At 42.9% G+C, this 11,702-nt stretch overlaps 1 protein-coding gene across 4 annotated transcripts in view; it reads right to left on the minus strand.

Moving 5' to 3' along the window:
- Positions 1-11,702, minus strand: part of gon4la (gon-4 like a) — a 19,770-nt gene extending 8,068 nt beyond the window's left edge. For 2 of the 4 annotated variants that reach the window (XM_017482281.3, XM_017482280.3), the window contains exons 1-16: positions 11,321-11,699; positions 7,223-7,282; positions 6,768-6,988; positions 6,448-6,522; positions 6,304-6,354; positions 5,188-5,238; positions 5,010-5,105; positions 4,772-4,885; positions 3,976-4,146; positions 2,987-3,203; positions 2,731-2,832; positions 2,590-2,630; positions 2,395-2,504; positions 2,076-2,268; positions 938-1,024; positions 244-412 (exon numbers count right to left, since the gene is read on the minus strand). In XM_017482281.3, coding sequence (XP_017337770.1) covers positions 244-412; positions 938-1,024; positions 2,076-2,268; positions 2,395-2,504; positions 2,590-2,630; positions 2,731-2,832; positions 2,987-3,203; positions 3,976-4,146; positions 4,772-4,885; positions 5,010-5,105; positions 5,188-5,238; positions 6,304-6,354; positions 6,448-6,522; positions 6,768-6,988; positions 7,223-7,282; positions 11,321-11,513 — 1,951 coding nt within the window. In that variant the 5' untranslated portion in view covers positions 11,514-11,699. Of the gene's footprint in view, positions 1-243; positions 413-937; positions 1,025-2,075; positions 2,269-2,394; positions 2,505-2,589; positions 2,631-2,730; positions 2,833-2,986; positions 3,204-3,975; positions 4,147-4,771; positions 4,886-5,009; positions 5,106-5,187; positions 5,239-6,303; positions 6,355-6,447; positions 6,523-6,767; positions 6,989-7,222; positions 7,283-11,320 lie in introns of all 4 variants that reach the window. The other 2 variants (XM_017482282.3, XM_017482283.3) reach the window with 2 other exon arrangements.

The following is an 11,702-nucleotide window of genomic DNA, read 5'->3' on the forward strand; positions in this document are numbered from 1 at the left end:
ATGTCCTGTGATACTTTTGTCTAGAGTATATATTTTCATACTGTTGTAAAAATCTAGGAATTCTAGGAAAACGACAGACCGCAGCTCCGAGGAATTCGCAGGAGGAAATCCTTCCGTTAACGCTTTACCTTAATCAGAGAAACTCGAACCTTAGCGCTTTTAATCGAACGGCTCGTTACCGGAAATATTCGAATCTTAGCTGAGCTCACGGGGTTCGGAAAGTGAACGTGTGCATCTTTTCACCTGGGAACACCGGACAAGGGTCCCCGGTGTCAGATTTAGGCGACTGATCCAACTCCTCGAGGAGAGACACGGCGGCCTGGAGGTTACACGCTCGAAAGATGCTGACGAATCCAGGAGCCGTGACCTGCTGTGCCTGCTCTCCGTGCTGCGCGAAGAACTGCAGCTCTGACTGAGAACGCACGAGAGAATCGGAAGGAGACAGTTTAAAACAAACTATACGGTACGCTAGTGTCAGTAGTGCGTTTCTCATAATGTGAGAAGGAGGAAGTCTACGCTAATAACTGAGCTAGTCAGCTGAACTTCTACTACTACGATCGATAAATCAATCAATGATCTTAGCATCGTTCAATCATTCGTGTATAAAGAGTTGAGCAGAAAGCAATATTAGCACCACTGGCGAGAGAAGGTAAACATGGCAAATGGTTAAAGCTGTGCGAACACTGTTGCTAGGCAACTAGCATAATGTCAGCTAACTGTGGAGTGGATTAACAGCACGTAGCCGTTCGGTTGTAACGGACGGCATGAAGACACGGTAAGAAACGAAAGGAGACAAAGATGCCGGGGAAAATCGGCATTTCCCTCTGACGGTGTCGTTGGTAAATTACTTAGACAAGATCACGTGACTAAAACGACACCGTAATTACGGTCTGCAGGTTAAATCGGGACCACGCCGCCGTGGAGAACGGTGTCTCACCAGGAACTGTCGAGCTGTGCAGGCCTCAGCCTGGAGACCGTCCACTGACCTGCTCAGCATGTTCACCTGAGTCAGGAGCTGCACGTGCTGAAACACACAACACGCAGTTTATTTACAGAGTCACAAAACAAAAGAGGGCGTTTTAACTGTCGTAAATTTACAACGTCGACACAAAGCCGTTCCATGGGGTTTTTTTCCGCCACGGTAAAGTCTTCAAGACGGAGAACTTTTCTCGGTCTTTTTGTCTTTCCAAGAGAGAGGAAAAAGGAGAAAAAGGCAAGAGAACGAGTGTTTATATATAGATGACAGGAACTAACTTGTTGTCATTATACAGTACGAGAGCGGCCTCTAGAGGCGAAATAAAAACCATCGCTGACAAATTTCGTAGTGTTATTCGAAGTGGTTTTTTATTTTATTTTATTTCGGATGTCTCTGTTTTTATTTGTTATTTGGAGTGTTACGTTTTGGTTCGGTTCGGATGTTCATCTTTTAGTTACTTTAAAGCGCACCTATTATGGTTTTGAAACGTGCCTAATTTTGTTTTAGAGCTCCCATACAATAGATTTACACGCATCCGAGGTCAAAAAACATTTTAACGTGCCCATAATTTAAACTGCAGCGTTACCTTTTTGCCCCACCCAGCGTCACAAACGACTCGTTCAATGATCCGTTCTGAAGGATTCGTTCTAAACTACTCCTTTCAGAGAGCATACTCTGCTCTGATTGGTCAGATGTCCCAGTCTGTTGTGATCGGTCTACCGCTCGTCAGCGTGTGTCGAAAAGGAGACGCCCACTACCGTAACGAGTTTCGGCTCCGTCTGTCAGCGAGCAGCCGATGAAGACCAGAGGCGGGGCTTTTTGTTACCAAATTATGTAGGTTTGTACAGGAAGTAAAGTCTGGAATCGCTGTGATTCGTTACAGCTGTTCAGAATCGGTTCCTTCTTTTGGGATTCAATAACTCAGTTTGTCGTGCGCTTTGATTTTTGAAACTTCGCAGACTTTTTACAAAATCCACTATGGGACTGTAGGTTTCGAATACATTGAATTATTTTTGAAATGCGTATTGACCGCTCCAACAGCTGTCCTGGCACCTGAAATGTTCTGGAAGCAAAATTTAGATCGCTTGTATTTGCTGACCTGCTGCATGTGCTGCTGGAGGCGGAGCTTCTGGGCAGGGCTTAGATACAAAGAGGTGGGGTTGCTGGGGCGTTTAGGAGGAACAGACACTCCTTTACTCTCCAACAGAGCCTTTCGTTTGCGGATAGCATCCAACTGCTCCTTCACTGTGCGGTAGCGCTGGTTCAGAATATCCGCCAAAGGGTCCTCATACCTACACACACACACACACACACACACACACACTTTTATCAAAATTGTCATGGGATTCTACTTTATTCATAGGCATAATAGTCATAATGATGATATCATGCACATTGATGCGTTTGGAAAGTCTTACTGAATTGTTTCCAGAATACTGGGTGGCTCTTGCTGGAGAGTGTCTTCTTCCTCCTTTTCCTCCTCCTCCTCATGGCCTTCCTCATCCTGACCCCCTAATTCATCCTGAAACTATAAAAACAGAAACACGCTGCTCATTCAAGAGACGGGGAGAAAAACAGAACAGGGAAATACTGAATATGTAGTCGTCTCTCACGGTGTCAAACAGCTCTTCCATCAGTTCGTTCACTTCCTTCTCTGGAATAAAGAAGATACGTGAATAAATATATGAGCTTGACTGTAGTTTCCGCCGAGCTAATGAAGATGAAGATGAATATTTACGGTGGAAATTACTCACTGGTGATGCGCACGGCCTTGTCGTTCCGGTAATCTTCCACATCTGGCTCATCGATGTCAGCCAGGAAGTTATACTCTGGATCATCGTCATCGTCGCCCTCTTCTAATCAGAGACACGCACAGAGTGTTATCAGACAGATTAGATCAGGGGTGTCCGATCTTACCCGTGAAGGGCCGGTGTGGGTGCAGGCTTTCTGAAGGAAGACCCGCACCCACACCGGATTAGACAGAGTTTAGTCCTAAATGTGAGCGAGCACCTTCGTTCTCCACGTCTGAGGTCATGAGGCCCTGCAGCCACCGCGTCCACTCCCTGTCCTCGCGGGCGGAGCCAAACTCGTACATATCTGGAGTGATGTCAGGAGCTCGAAGCTCCGCCTCTAAACGACCCAGAGGCACGTCTCTCAGTGGCCGCTTGGAACGAGTGCGGAAGGCCATCAGGCTTTCTTCACCTTCTTCTTCGTTACTGGTAAGAGACTGAGAGAGAGAGAGAGAGAGAGAGAGAGAGAGAGAGAGAGAGAGAGAGAATGAGTGAGTGAGTGAGAGAGGGAGAGAGAGTGTGAGTGAGAGACAGAGAGAGAGAGAGAGAGGGAAGGGGGAGAGAGAGTGTGTGTGTGAGAGAGAGAGAGAGAGAGAGAGAGAGAGAGAGAGGGAAGGGGGAGAGAGAGTGTGTGTGTGAGAGAGAGAGAGAGAGAGAGAGAGAGAGAGAGAGAGAGAGAGAGAGGGAAGGGGGAGAGAGAGTGTGTGTGTGAGAGAGAGAGAGAGAGAGAGAGAGAGAGAGAAGGGGGAGAGAGAGGAGAGTGTGTGAGAGAGAGAGTGAGTGAGTGAGAAAGGGAGAGAGAGAGAGAGACAGGGAGGGAAGGGAGAGAGAGATGAGAGAGAGCGTGTGAGACAGAGAGAGTGAGTGAGTGAGTGAGTGAGTGAGAGATTAGAGAGAGAGAGAGAGAGAGAGAGAGAGAGAGGAGAGAGAGAGAGAGTGAGTGAGAAAGGGAGCGAGCGTGAGAGAAATGGGAGAGAGATTGAGAAAGGGGGGGAGAGAGAGAGAGAGAGAGAGAGAGGGGGAAAGTGGAGAGGGATTGAGAGTGTGCGAGAGAGAGAGAGAGCGATTGAGAGAGAGAGATTGAGAGAGAGAGAGAGAGAGAGAGCGATTGAGAGAGAGAGAGAGAGAGAGAGAGAGAGAGAGAGAGATGCATGAAAAATCCTCTGAAGGATCAGCCCGTACTAATCCCAGTGTGTGTATGAGAGCTACCTGGTAAGAGTCCATGCAGTCGGAAGCGATGGCCAGCTCCTCGTCCACAGCGTGGAGTTTCTCCATGAAGCTGCACTCAGTCTGGGGTGGCGGAGGCTCCGGGCCCTGAGGAGGAGGAGGGGGGCCCATGGGCGCAACCGACACCGTCACGTGCCGTGACCTGCGTGAGCTCTAGGGGGGAAAAAGGCCAAATATTCTGTATTAGCACAGGCCCCTCTACATCTGTCTGAGAGCGTATACGATAAATCATGTTCATCATCATGGTAAATACTCTGAGACACAGTGTCCTCCACTAATATTGGCACCCCTGGCAAATATGAGCAAAGACAGCTGTGAAAATTTGTATTATAGTTTAAAAAAAATCCACAAACATACTCTGCTCTCATGGACATCGAACAATTGCAAACAACACAGGTTTATCAAAAAATATACATCTTCGTTAAATATAGGTGTGCAACAATTATTGGCACCCTTTTAGTCAATACTTTGTGCTACCTCCCTTTACCAAGATAACAGCTCGGAGTCTTCTCCTATAACGCCTGATGAGTTTAGAGAATACATGGCGAGCGATCAGAGACCGTTCCTCCATACTGAACCTCCCCAGATCCTTCACATTTCGAGGTCCACGCTGGTGGACTCTCCTCTTCTGTTCACCCCACAGGTATTCTATGGGATTCACGTCAGGGGACTGGGATGGCCATGGGACTCATATTTACCAAGAGTGCCAATATTAGTAGAGGGCACTGTATCATAACAGATTATCACATGACTGGATGAATATGTGTGTGTGTTTTACCTGTCTGGGGCTGCAGCTGTTTTCCACATCATATTCGCTGAAGGATCTGTTGAGGTTTAGTCGTGTGCCACGTGGTGATGACGCTGTACTCTCCAAATCACTTTCCAGAAGTGTCTACAACACACACACACACACACACACTCTCTCAATATCTCCTCAGTTTGAGATATTCTCTATATATATATATATATATATATATATATATATATATATAGACTCAATAGATTAGATGTCTTACGTCCTCTGCCGTCTCATCCTCCTCCTCCTCGTCAGGTCGGTACTCTTCGTCAGACGAGTCCTCCTCCTCTAAAGGAATGTCCACGAACTGGGGAGCCTGTAAACAAAATCTGAATTAGCTGAAACATCCTTTCATGATGTCTTCCTGAAGAGATTTGTCTCCTCATTCTTTAAGTTACCTTCAATTTGCTCGGCTTCTTGATCGATGAAATGTTCCAAGTAGGAATGACCTACGGATGACAACGCGACAGATTCGTATTAGGTTTATAAAAACATACAAACTGCACAGTAATCAAACGGACCAGAGGAACGCTCTCAAATTCATATTTGCAGAGCATATACACACGTATATAATTCATTCATTTATTTAAATGTAATGATATACCAATACGACGGGGTACCATGCTGGAGAAATCGGTTAATTTAAAACCGGTAGTATTATCTTGTATAAAAATGGACTGTAAGTATGTTACAATTTATATATATCTTGTAAACAAATAAAATACATTTTTGAAAAAAAAACATTTTTGAAAAATTGAAAAAGAATTAAAGGAGCGGTTTGTAATTTTTTTCAAGCCCACTGCTGCCTGTGAGGTGAGTTGCGATTGCAAAGAAAACACGAATAAGTATCTAAATCCAGTGCCGTTTACTCTGTTAAAACTGTGTATGCTTTGTGGGTGGGTAAAATTTTTTAAATAAATAAACAAATAAAAAGATTTTGTATGCATAATAATGCTTTGACGTTATTTGTTGTGTTACATTTCTGTCTTAATTCTATAATTTTATTCATTATGACTGTACGGCATATTGGTGAATGTTCTGCTGTTTTAATTGTGCTTTATAAATAAAAACAAACAAACAAACAAACAAACAAACAAACAGACAGCTCTGTTCTGGCTGGTGAGTGGAGCTAATTTCAGGGCCAGAAAACTGTAAACAGAAGAAATGCAGAATCTAGCTATGCGATATTGTACATTTGCTTTCTTTTTCCTAATAAAATTATATGGTTATATCTAATCTAGAAACACCTTTGAACTTTTACGAACTGCACCTTTAATCTTTCATAATAATCTAGCATTTTCTCGAACGAAATAACGATCCCTTCGTGTTGCAGTGCGATGTACGTAATCTCGTCATCTTCTCAACGTGACGCTGTAAGCACGTAAAGCGTTAATCTCGCACAAACCGTCTCTCTCCCTCTGATATACAGCAGACGCGGTTTTAAAAGACACACCTGAACGACAAAAAAAATATGTAAACGAGACAAAAAAAAAAAAAAAAAAAGGTCAACGCACCACTCCTTTCTCCACCACCTCCTTCAGTTTAGAGCGGGTCATCTTAGGCTCCTGGGAGAGTTGGAAAGAAACACAGCACCCCATTAGGTCTAATCCCAAACCCATACAGAGTATTAATACAGTTCCCGAGCCACAGATACTCACAAACAGAGGAACAGGTTCAGTCTCGTTGATGGCGGCTTTCATCATTGCCACGACGTGCTCGTTGGTAATCACTTCCTGTGGGTGTGATTACGTCAAACATCTGATCTCGGGATATCTGTTGCGTACTTCTTTGTAATATTTACCAAATAATCTGAATAATATGCACTGGTTAAAGGCTCTGGGTTTCTGCTCAGAAGGTCAGGAGTTCAAGCCCTAGCACTGCCAAGCTACCACTGAGCAAGGCCCTTAACACTCAGCTGCTCAGACGTATAAACGATACACAAACGTAAATGTAATGTAAATGAATAATCCACACTCACGTGTATAATACTGCGCACGTTAGCCGAGGTCAGGTTATGCTGCCGTGACTTGTTCTCCAGCTCCCTGTCCAGCTCTCGGTCAATCTCCACATCTGGCTGGAGTTCCTCCTCCTCCTCCTCCTCCTCCTCCACCACCTGGGACCCTGCGTCACTCACCTCCCTTTTCCTTTTCACACCTCGTTTCACTTTCCCACTTTGCCGAGGGCAGCTTTGCTCCTTATCTGAGAGAGGACAAATTCAATTTCAATGAAACTGGAGACTCCTTCCATAAAATGACGACGACTTTGCTATATCAGGAACACACGTCAAGCTACTGAATTAATCAGTACCTTCTGACCAATCAGGATCAAGAATTCAACAGCGCTGCGATATGAATGTCAATAATATAAAGATTTAAAGACAAAAAAAAAAAAAAAGAAAAAAAACCCCCCACAATACAACACTGGACAACGTACCGACTGTGATGATAAGAGTCTTCTCTGAATCATCATCTGATGACGAGCCACGCTGAGCTTCTGTTAAAGAGACGAAGAGTTTATGGGCTAGAAGACTTTATGGTAGTGTATTCTGTATAGGAAACAACTCTCTCTCTCTCTCTCTCACGCACACACACACAGTACATACACTGACTGCCTGTAGTCCATCTATTAGGGCTGGTTGTTATGGTGATTATTATATCATTGTTTTGTTTTGTTTTATTGTATTGTAAGAATCCTGTGATTCTCAAATGTAATGTTTCGTAATGGTTTTAATGGAAATTGTACTGGTGTTAATGGAAATTGTAATGGTCCCTGTGAGAATGTGTAATGGTTTGAATGGGAATTGTACTGGTTTTAATGGAAATTGTAATGGTCCCTGTGAGAGTGCGTAATGGTTTGAATGGGAATTGTACTGGTTTTAATGGAAACTGGAATGGTCCCTGTGAGAGTGCGTAATGGTTTGAATGGGAATTGTACTGGTTTTAATGGAAACTGGAATGGTCCCTGTGAGAGTGCGTAATGGTTTGAATGGGAATTGTACTGGTTTTAATGGAAACTGGAATGGTCCCTGTGAGAGTGCGTAATGGTTTGAATGGGAATTGTACTGGTTTTAATGGAAAATGGAATGTTCCCTTTGAGAGTGCGTAATGGTTTGAATGGGAATTGTACTGGTTTTAATGGAAACTGTAATGTTCCCTGTGAGAGTGCGTAATGGTTTGAATGGGAATTGTACTGGTTTTAATGGAAACTGGAATGGTCCCTGTGAGAGTGCGTAATGGTTTGAATGGGAATTGTACTGGTTTTAATGGAAACTGGAATGGTCCCTGTGAGAGTGCGTAATGGTTTGAATGGGAATTGTACTGGTTTTAATGGAAACTGTAATGTTCCCTGTGAGAGTGCGTAATGGTTTGAATGGGAATTGTACTGGTTTTAATGGAAACTGGAATGTTCCCTATGAGAGTGCGTAATGGTTTGAATTGGAATTGTACTGGTTTTAATGGAAACTGGAATGTTCCCTATGAGAGTGTGTAATGGTTTGAATTGGAATTGTATTGGTTTTAATGGAAACTGGAATGTTCCCTGTGAGTGTGTGTAATGGTTTGAATTGGAATTGTACTGGTTTTAATGGAAACTGGAATGTTCCCTGTGAGTGTGTGTAATGGTTTGAATTGGAATTGTACTGGTTTTAATGGAAACTGGAATGTTCCCTGAGTGTGTAATGGTTTGAATGGGAATTGAACTGGTTTTAACGGAAACTGTAATGGTCCCTGTGAGAGTGTGTAATGGTTTGAATGGGAATTGTACTGGTTTTAATGGAAAATGGAATGTTCCCTTTGAGAGTGCGTAATGGTTTGAATGGGAATTGTACTGGTTTTAATGGAAACTGTAATGTTCCCTGTGAGAGTGCGTAATGGTTTGAATGGGAATTGTACTGGTTTTAATGGAAACTGGAATGGTCCCTGTGAGAGTGCGTAATGGTTTGAATGGGAATTGTACTGGTTTTAATGGAAAATGGAATGTTCCCTTTGAGAGTGCGTAATGGTTTGAATGGGAATTGTACTGGTTTTAATGGAAACTGTAATGTTCCCTGTGAGAGTGCGTAATGGTTTGAATGGGAATTGTACTGGTTTTAATGGAAACTGGAATGGTCCCTGTGAGAGTGCGTAATGGTTTGAATGGGAATTGTACTGGTTTTAATGGAAACTGGAATGGTCCCTGTGAGAGTGCGTAATGGTTTGAATGGGAATTGTACTGGTTTTAATGGAAACTGTAATGTTCCCTGTGAGAGTGCGTAATGGTTTGAATGGGAATTGTACTGGTTTTAATGGAAACTGGAATGTTCCCTATGAGAGTGCGTAATGGTTTGAATTGGAATTGTACTGGTTTTAATGGAAACTGGAATGTTCCCTATGAGAGTGTGTAATGGTTTGAATTGGAATTGTATTGGTTTTAATGGAAACTGGAATGTTCCCTGTGAGTGTGTGTAATGGTTTGAATTGGAATTGTACTGGTTTTAATGGAAACTGGAATGTTCCCTGTGAGTGTGTGTAATGGTTTGAATTGGAATTGTACTGGTTTTAATGGAAACTGGAATGTTCCCTGAGTGTGTAATGGTTTGAATGGGAATTGAACTGGTTTTAACGGAAACTGTAATGGTCCCTGTGAGAGTGTGTAATGGTTTGAATGGGAATTGTACTGGTTTTAATGGAAAATGGAATGTTCCCTTTGAGAGTGCGTAATGGTTTGAATGGGAATTGTACTGGTTTTAATGGAAACTGTAATGTTCCCTGTGAGAGTGCGTAATGGTTTGAATGGGAATTGTACTGGTTTTAATGGAAACTGGAATGGTCCCTGTGAGAGTGCGTAATGGTTTGAATGGGAATTGTACTGGTTTTAATGGAAACTGGAATGTTCCCTGTGAGTGTGTGTAATGGTTTGAATGGGAATTGTACTGGTTTTAATGGAAACTGGAATGTTCCCTGTGAGTGTGTGTAATGGTTTGAATTGGAATTGTACTGGTTTTAATGGAAACTGGAATGTTCCCTGAGTGCGTAATGGTTTGAATGGGAATTGAACTGGTTTTAATGGAAACTGTAATGGTCCCTGTGAGAGTGTGTAATGGTTTGAATGGGAATTGTACTGGTTTTAATGGAAAATGGAATGTTCCCTTTGAGAGTGCGTAATGGTTTGAATGGGAATTGTACTGGTTTAGATGGAAACTGTAATGTTCCCTGTGAGAGTGTGTAATGGTTTGAATGGGAATTGTACTGGTTTTAATGGAAACTGGAATGGTCCCTGTGAGAGTGCGTAATGGTTTGTATGGGAATTGTACTGGTTTTAATGGAAACTGGAATGGTCCCTGTGAGAGTGCGTAATGGTTTGAATGGGAATTGTACTGGTTTTAATGGAAACTGGAATGTTCCCTGTGAGTGTGTGTAATGGTTTGAATTGGAATTGTACTGGTTTTAATGGAAACTGGAATGTTCCCTGAGTGTGTAATGATTTGAATGGGAATTTAACTGGTTTTAATGGAAACTGTAATGGTCCCTGTGAGAGTGTGTAATGGTTTGAATGGGAATTGTACTGGTTTTAATGGAAAATGGAATGTTCCCTTTGAGAGTGCGTAATGGTTTGAATGGGAATTGTACTGGTTTTAATGGAAACTGTAATGTTCCCTGTGAGAGTGTGTAATGGTTTGAATGGGAATTGTACTGATTTTAATGGAAACTGGAATGGTCCCTGTGAGAGTGCGTAATGGTTTGTATGGGAATTGTACTGGTTTTAATGGAAACTGGAATGGTCCCTGTGAGAGTGCGTAATGGTTTGAATGGGAATTGTACTGGTTTTAATGGAAACTGGAATGTTCCCTGTGAGTGTGTGTAATGGTTTGAATTGGAATTGTACTGGTTTTAATGGAAACTGGAATGTTCCCTGAGTGTGTAATGGTTTGAATGGGAATTGAACTGGTTTTAATGGAAACTGTAATGGTCCCTGTGAGAGTGTGTAATGGTTTGAATGGGAATTGTACTGGTTTTAATGGAAACTGTAATGGTCCCTGTGAGAGTGTGTAATGGTTTGAATGGGAATTGTACTGGTTTTAATGGAAACTGTAATGGTCCGTGTGAGTGTGTAATGGTTTTAATGGGAATTTTACTGGGTTTAATGGAAACTGTAATGGAACCCTGCGGGTCTCTACTGGTAATTTGTTGCCTTCTATTAGTGTCATGTCCTTAATACGTCCTACTACATAATGGAAACCATTTGGTAATGGTTTTAATGGTTAATAGCTGATGGGTTGTAATGGTATTTGTTCTGGAAACCATTAGAATTTCTGAGATGACGTTCTATTGGCGTTTTTTTCCCCAGCAGGGTGGCCACTTTATTAGATACAGCTATCGTAGTGGTCCAACATTAGTTCCCTGAACAGTGAGTGTGTGTGTGTGTGTGTGTGTGTGTGTGTGTGTGTGTGTGTGTGTGTGTGTGGTGACCCATACGCTAGTTTGATGTGATCTAAGAGAGTCTACAGAGGACGAGCAGCTCTGTAGTCTTGTATGTTAGTGTTAGTGTTAGCACCTCCACTCCTTCCTGCTCGGCTCGACTCCTCGGAGTTGTTTTCAGGACTCGGCTCTTCTTCTCTGGTTGGAGATGAAGGAAGAGAAACGCTCGATGTTCCCGGTTTGCCTTCATGCTCGTCGCTTTTGCTGCCCTTTGCTCGGGAAAATCCAGTTTTGCCATCGCTGAGTTTGCGCCTGACTGAGGAATTCATGTCCACTTCACCTGGAAACCCCCATTTACCTTCAGTTACCTGCTGTTAATCACTAAACCATTATTTATTCCGAACACTTTGATTATACGCGCTACGACGGGCTACACTGGTGGGCAGGACAATAATAAAACGTCACATCCGGTTCCTAGCCTCAAAATAAAAGTTCCAGCTGCAGCTCGGAGGCTACAA

The sequence above is a fragment of the Ictalurus punctatus genome, chromosome 12 (genome assembly GCF_001660625.3).
Source record: "Ictalurus punctatus breed USDA103 chromosome 12, Coco_2.0, whole genome shotgun sequence".
In the NCBI taxonomy this organism is placed as follows: domain Eukaryota; kingdom Metazoa; phylum Chordata; class Actinopteri; order Siluriformes; family Ictaluridae; genus Ictalurus; species Ictalurus punctatus.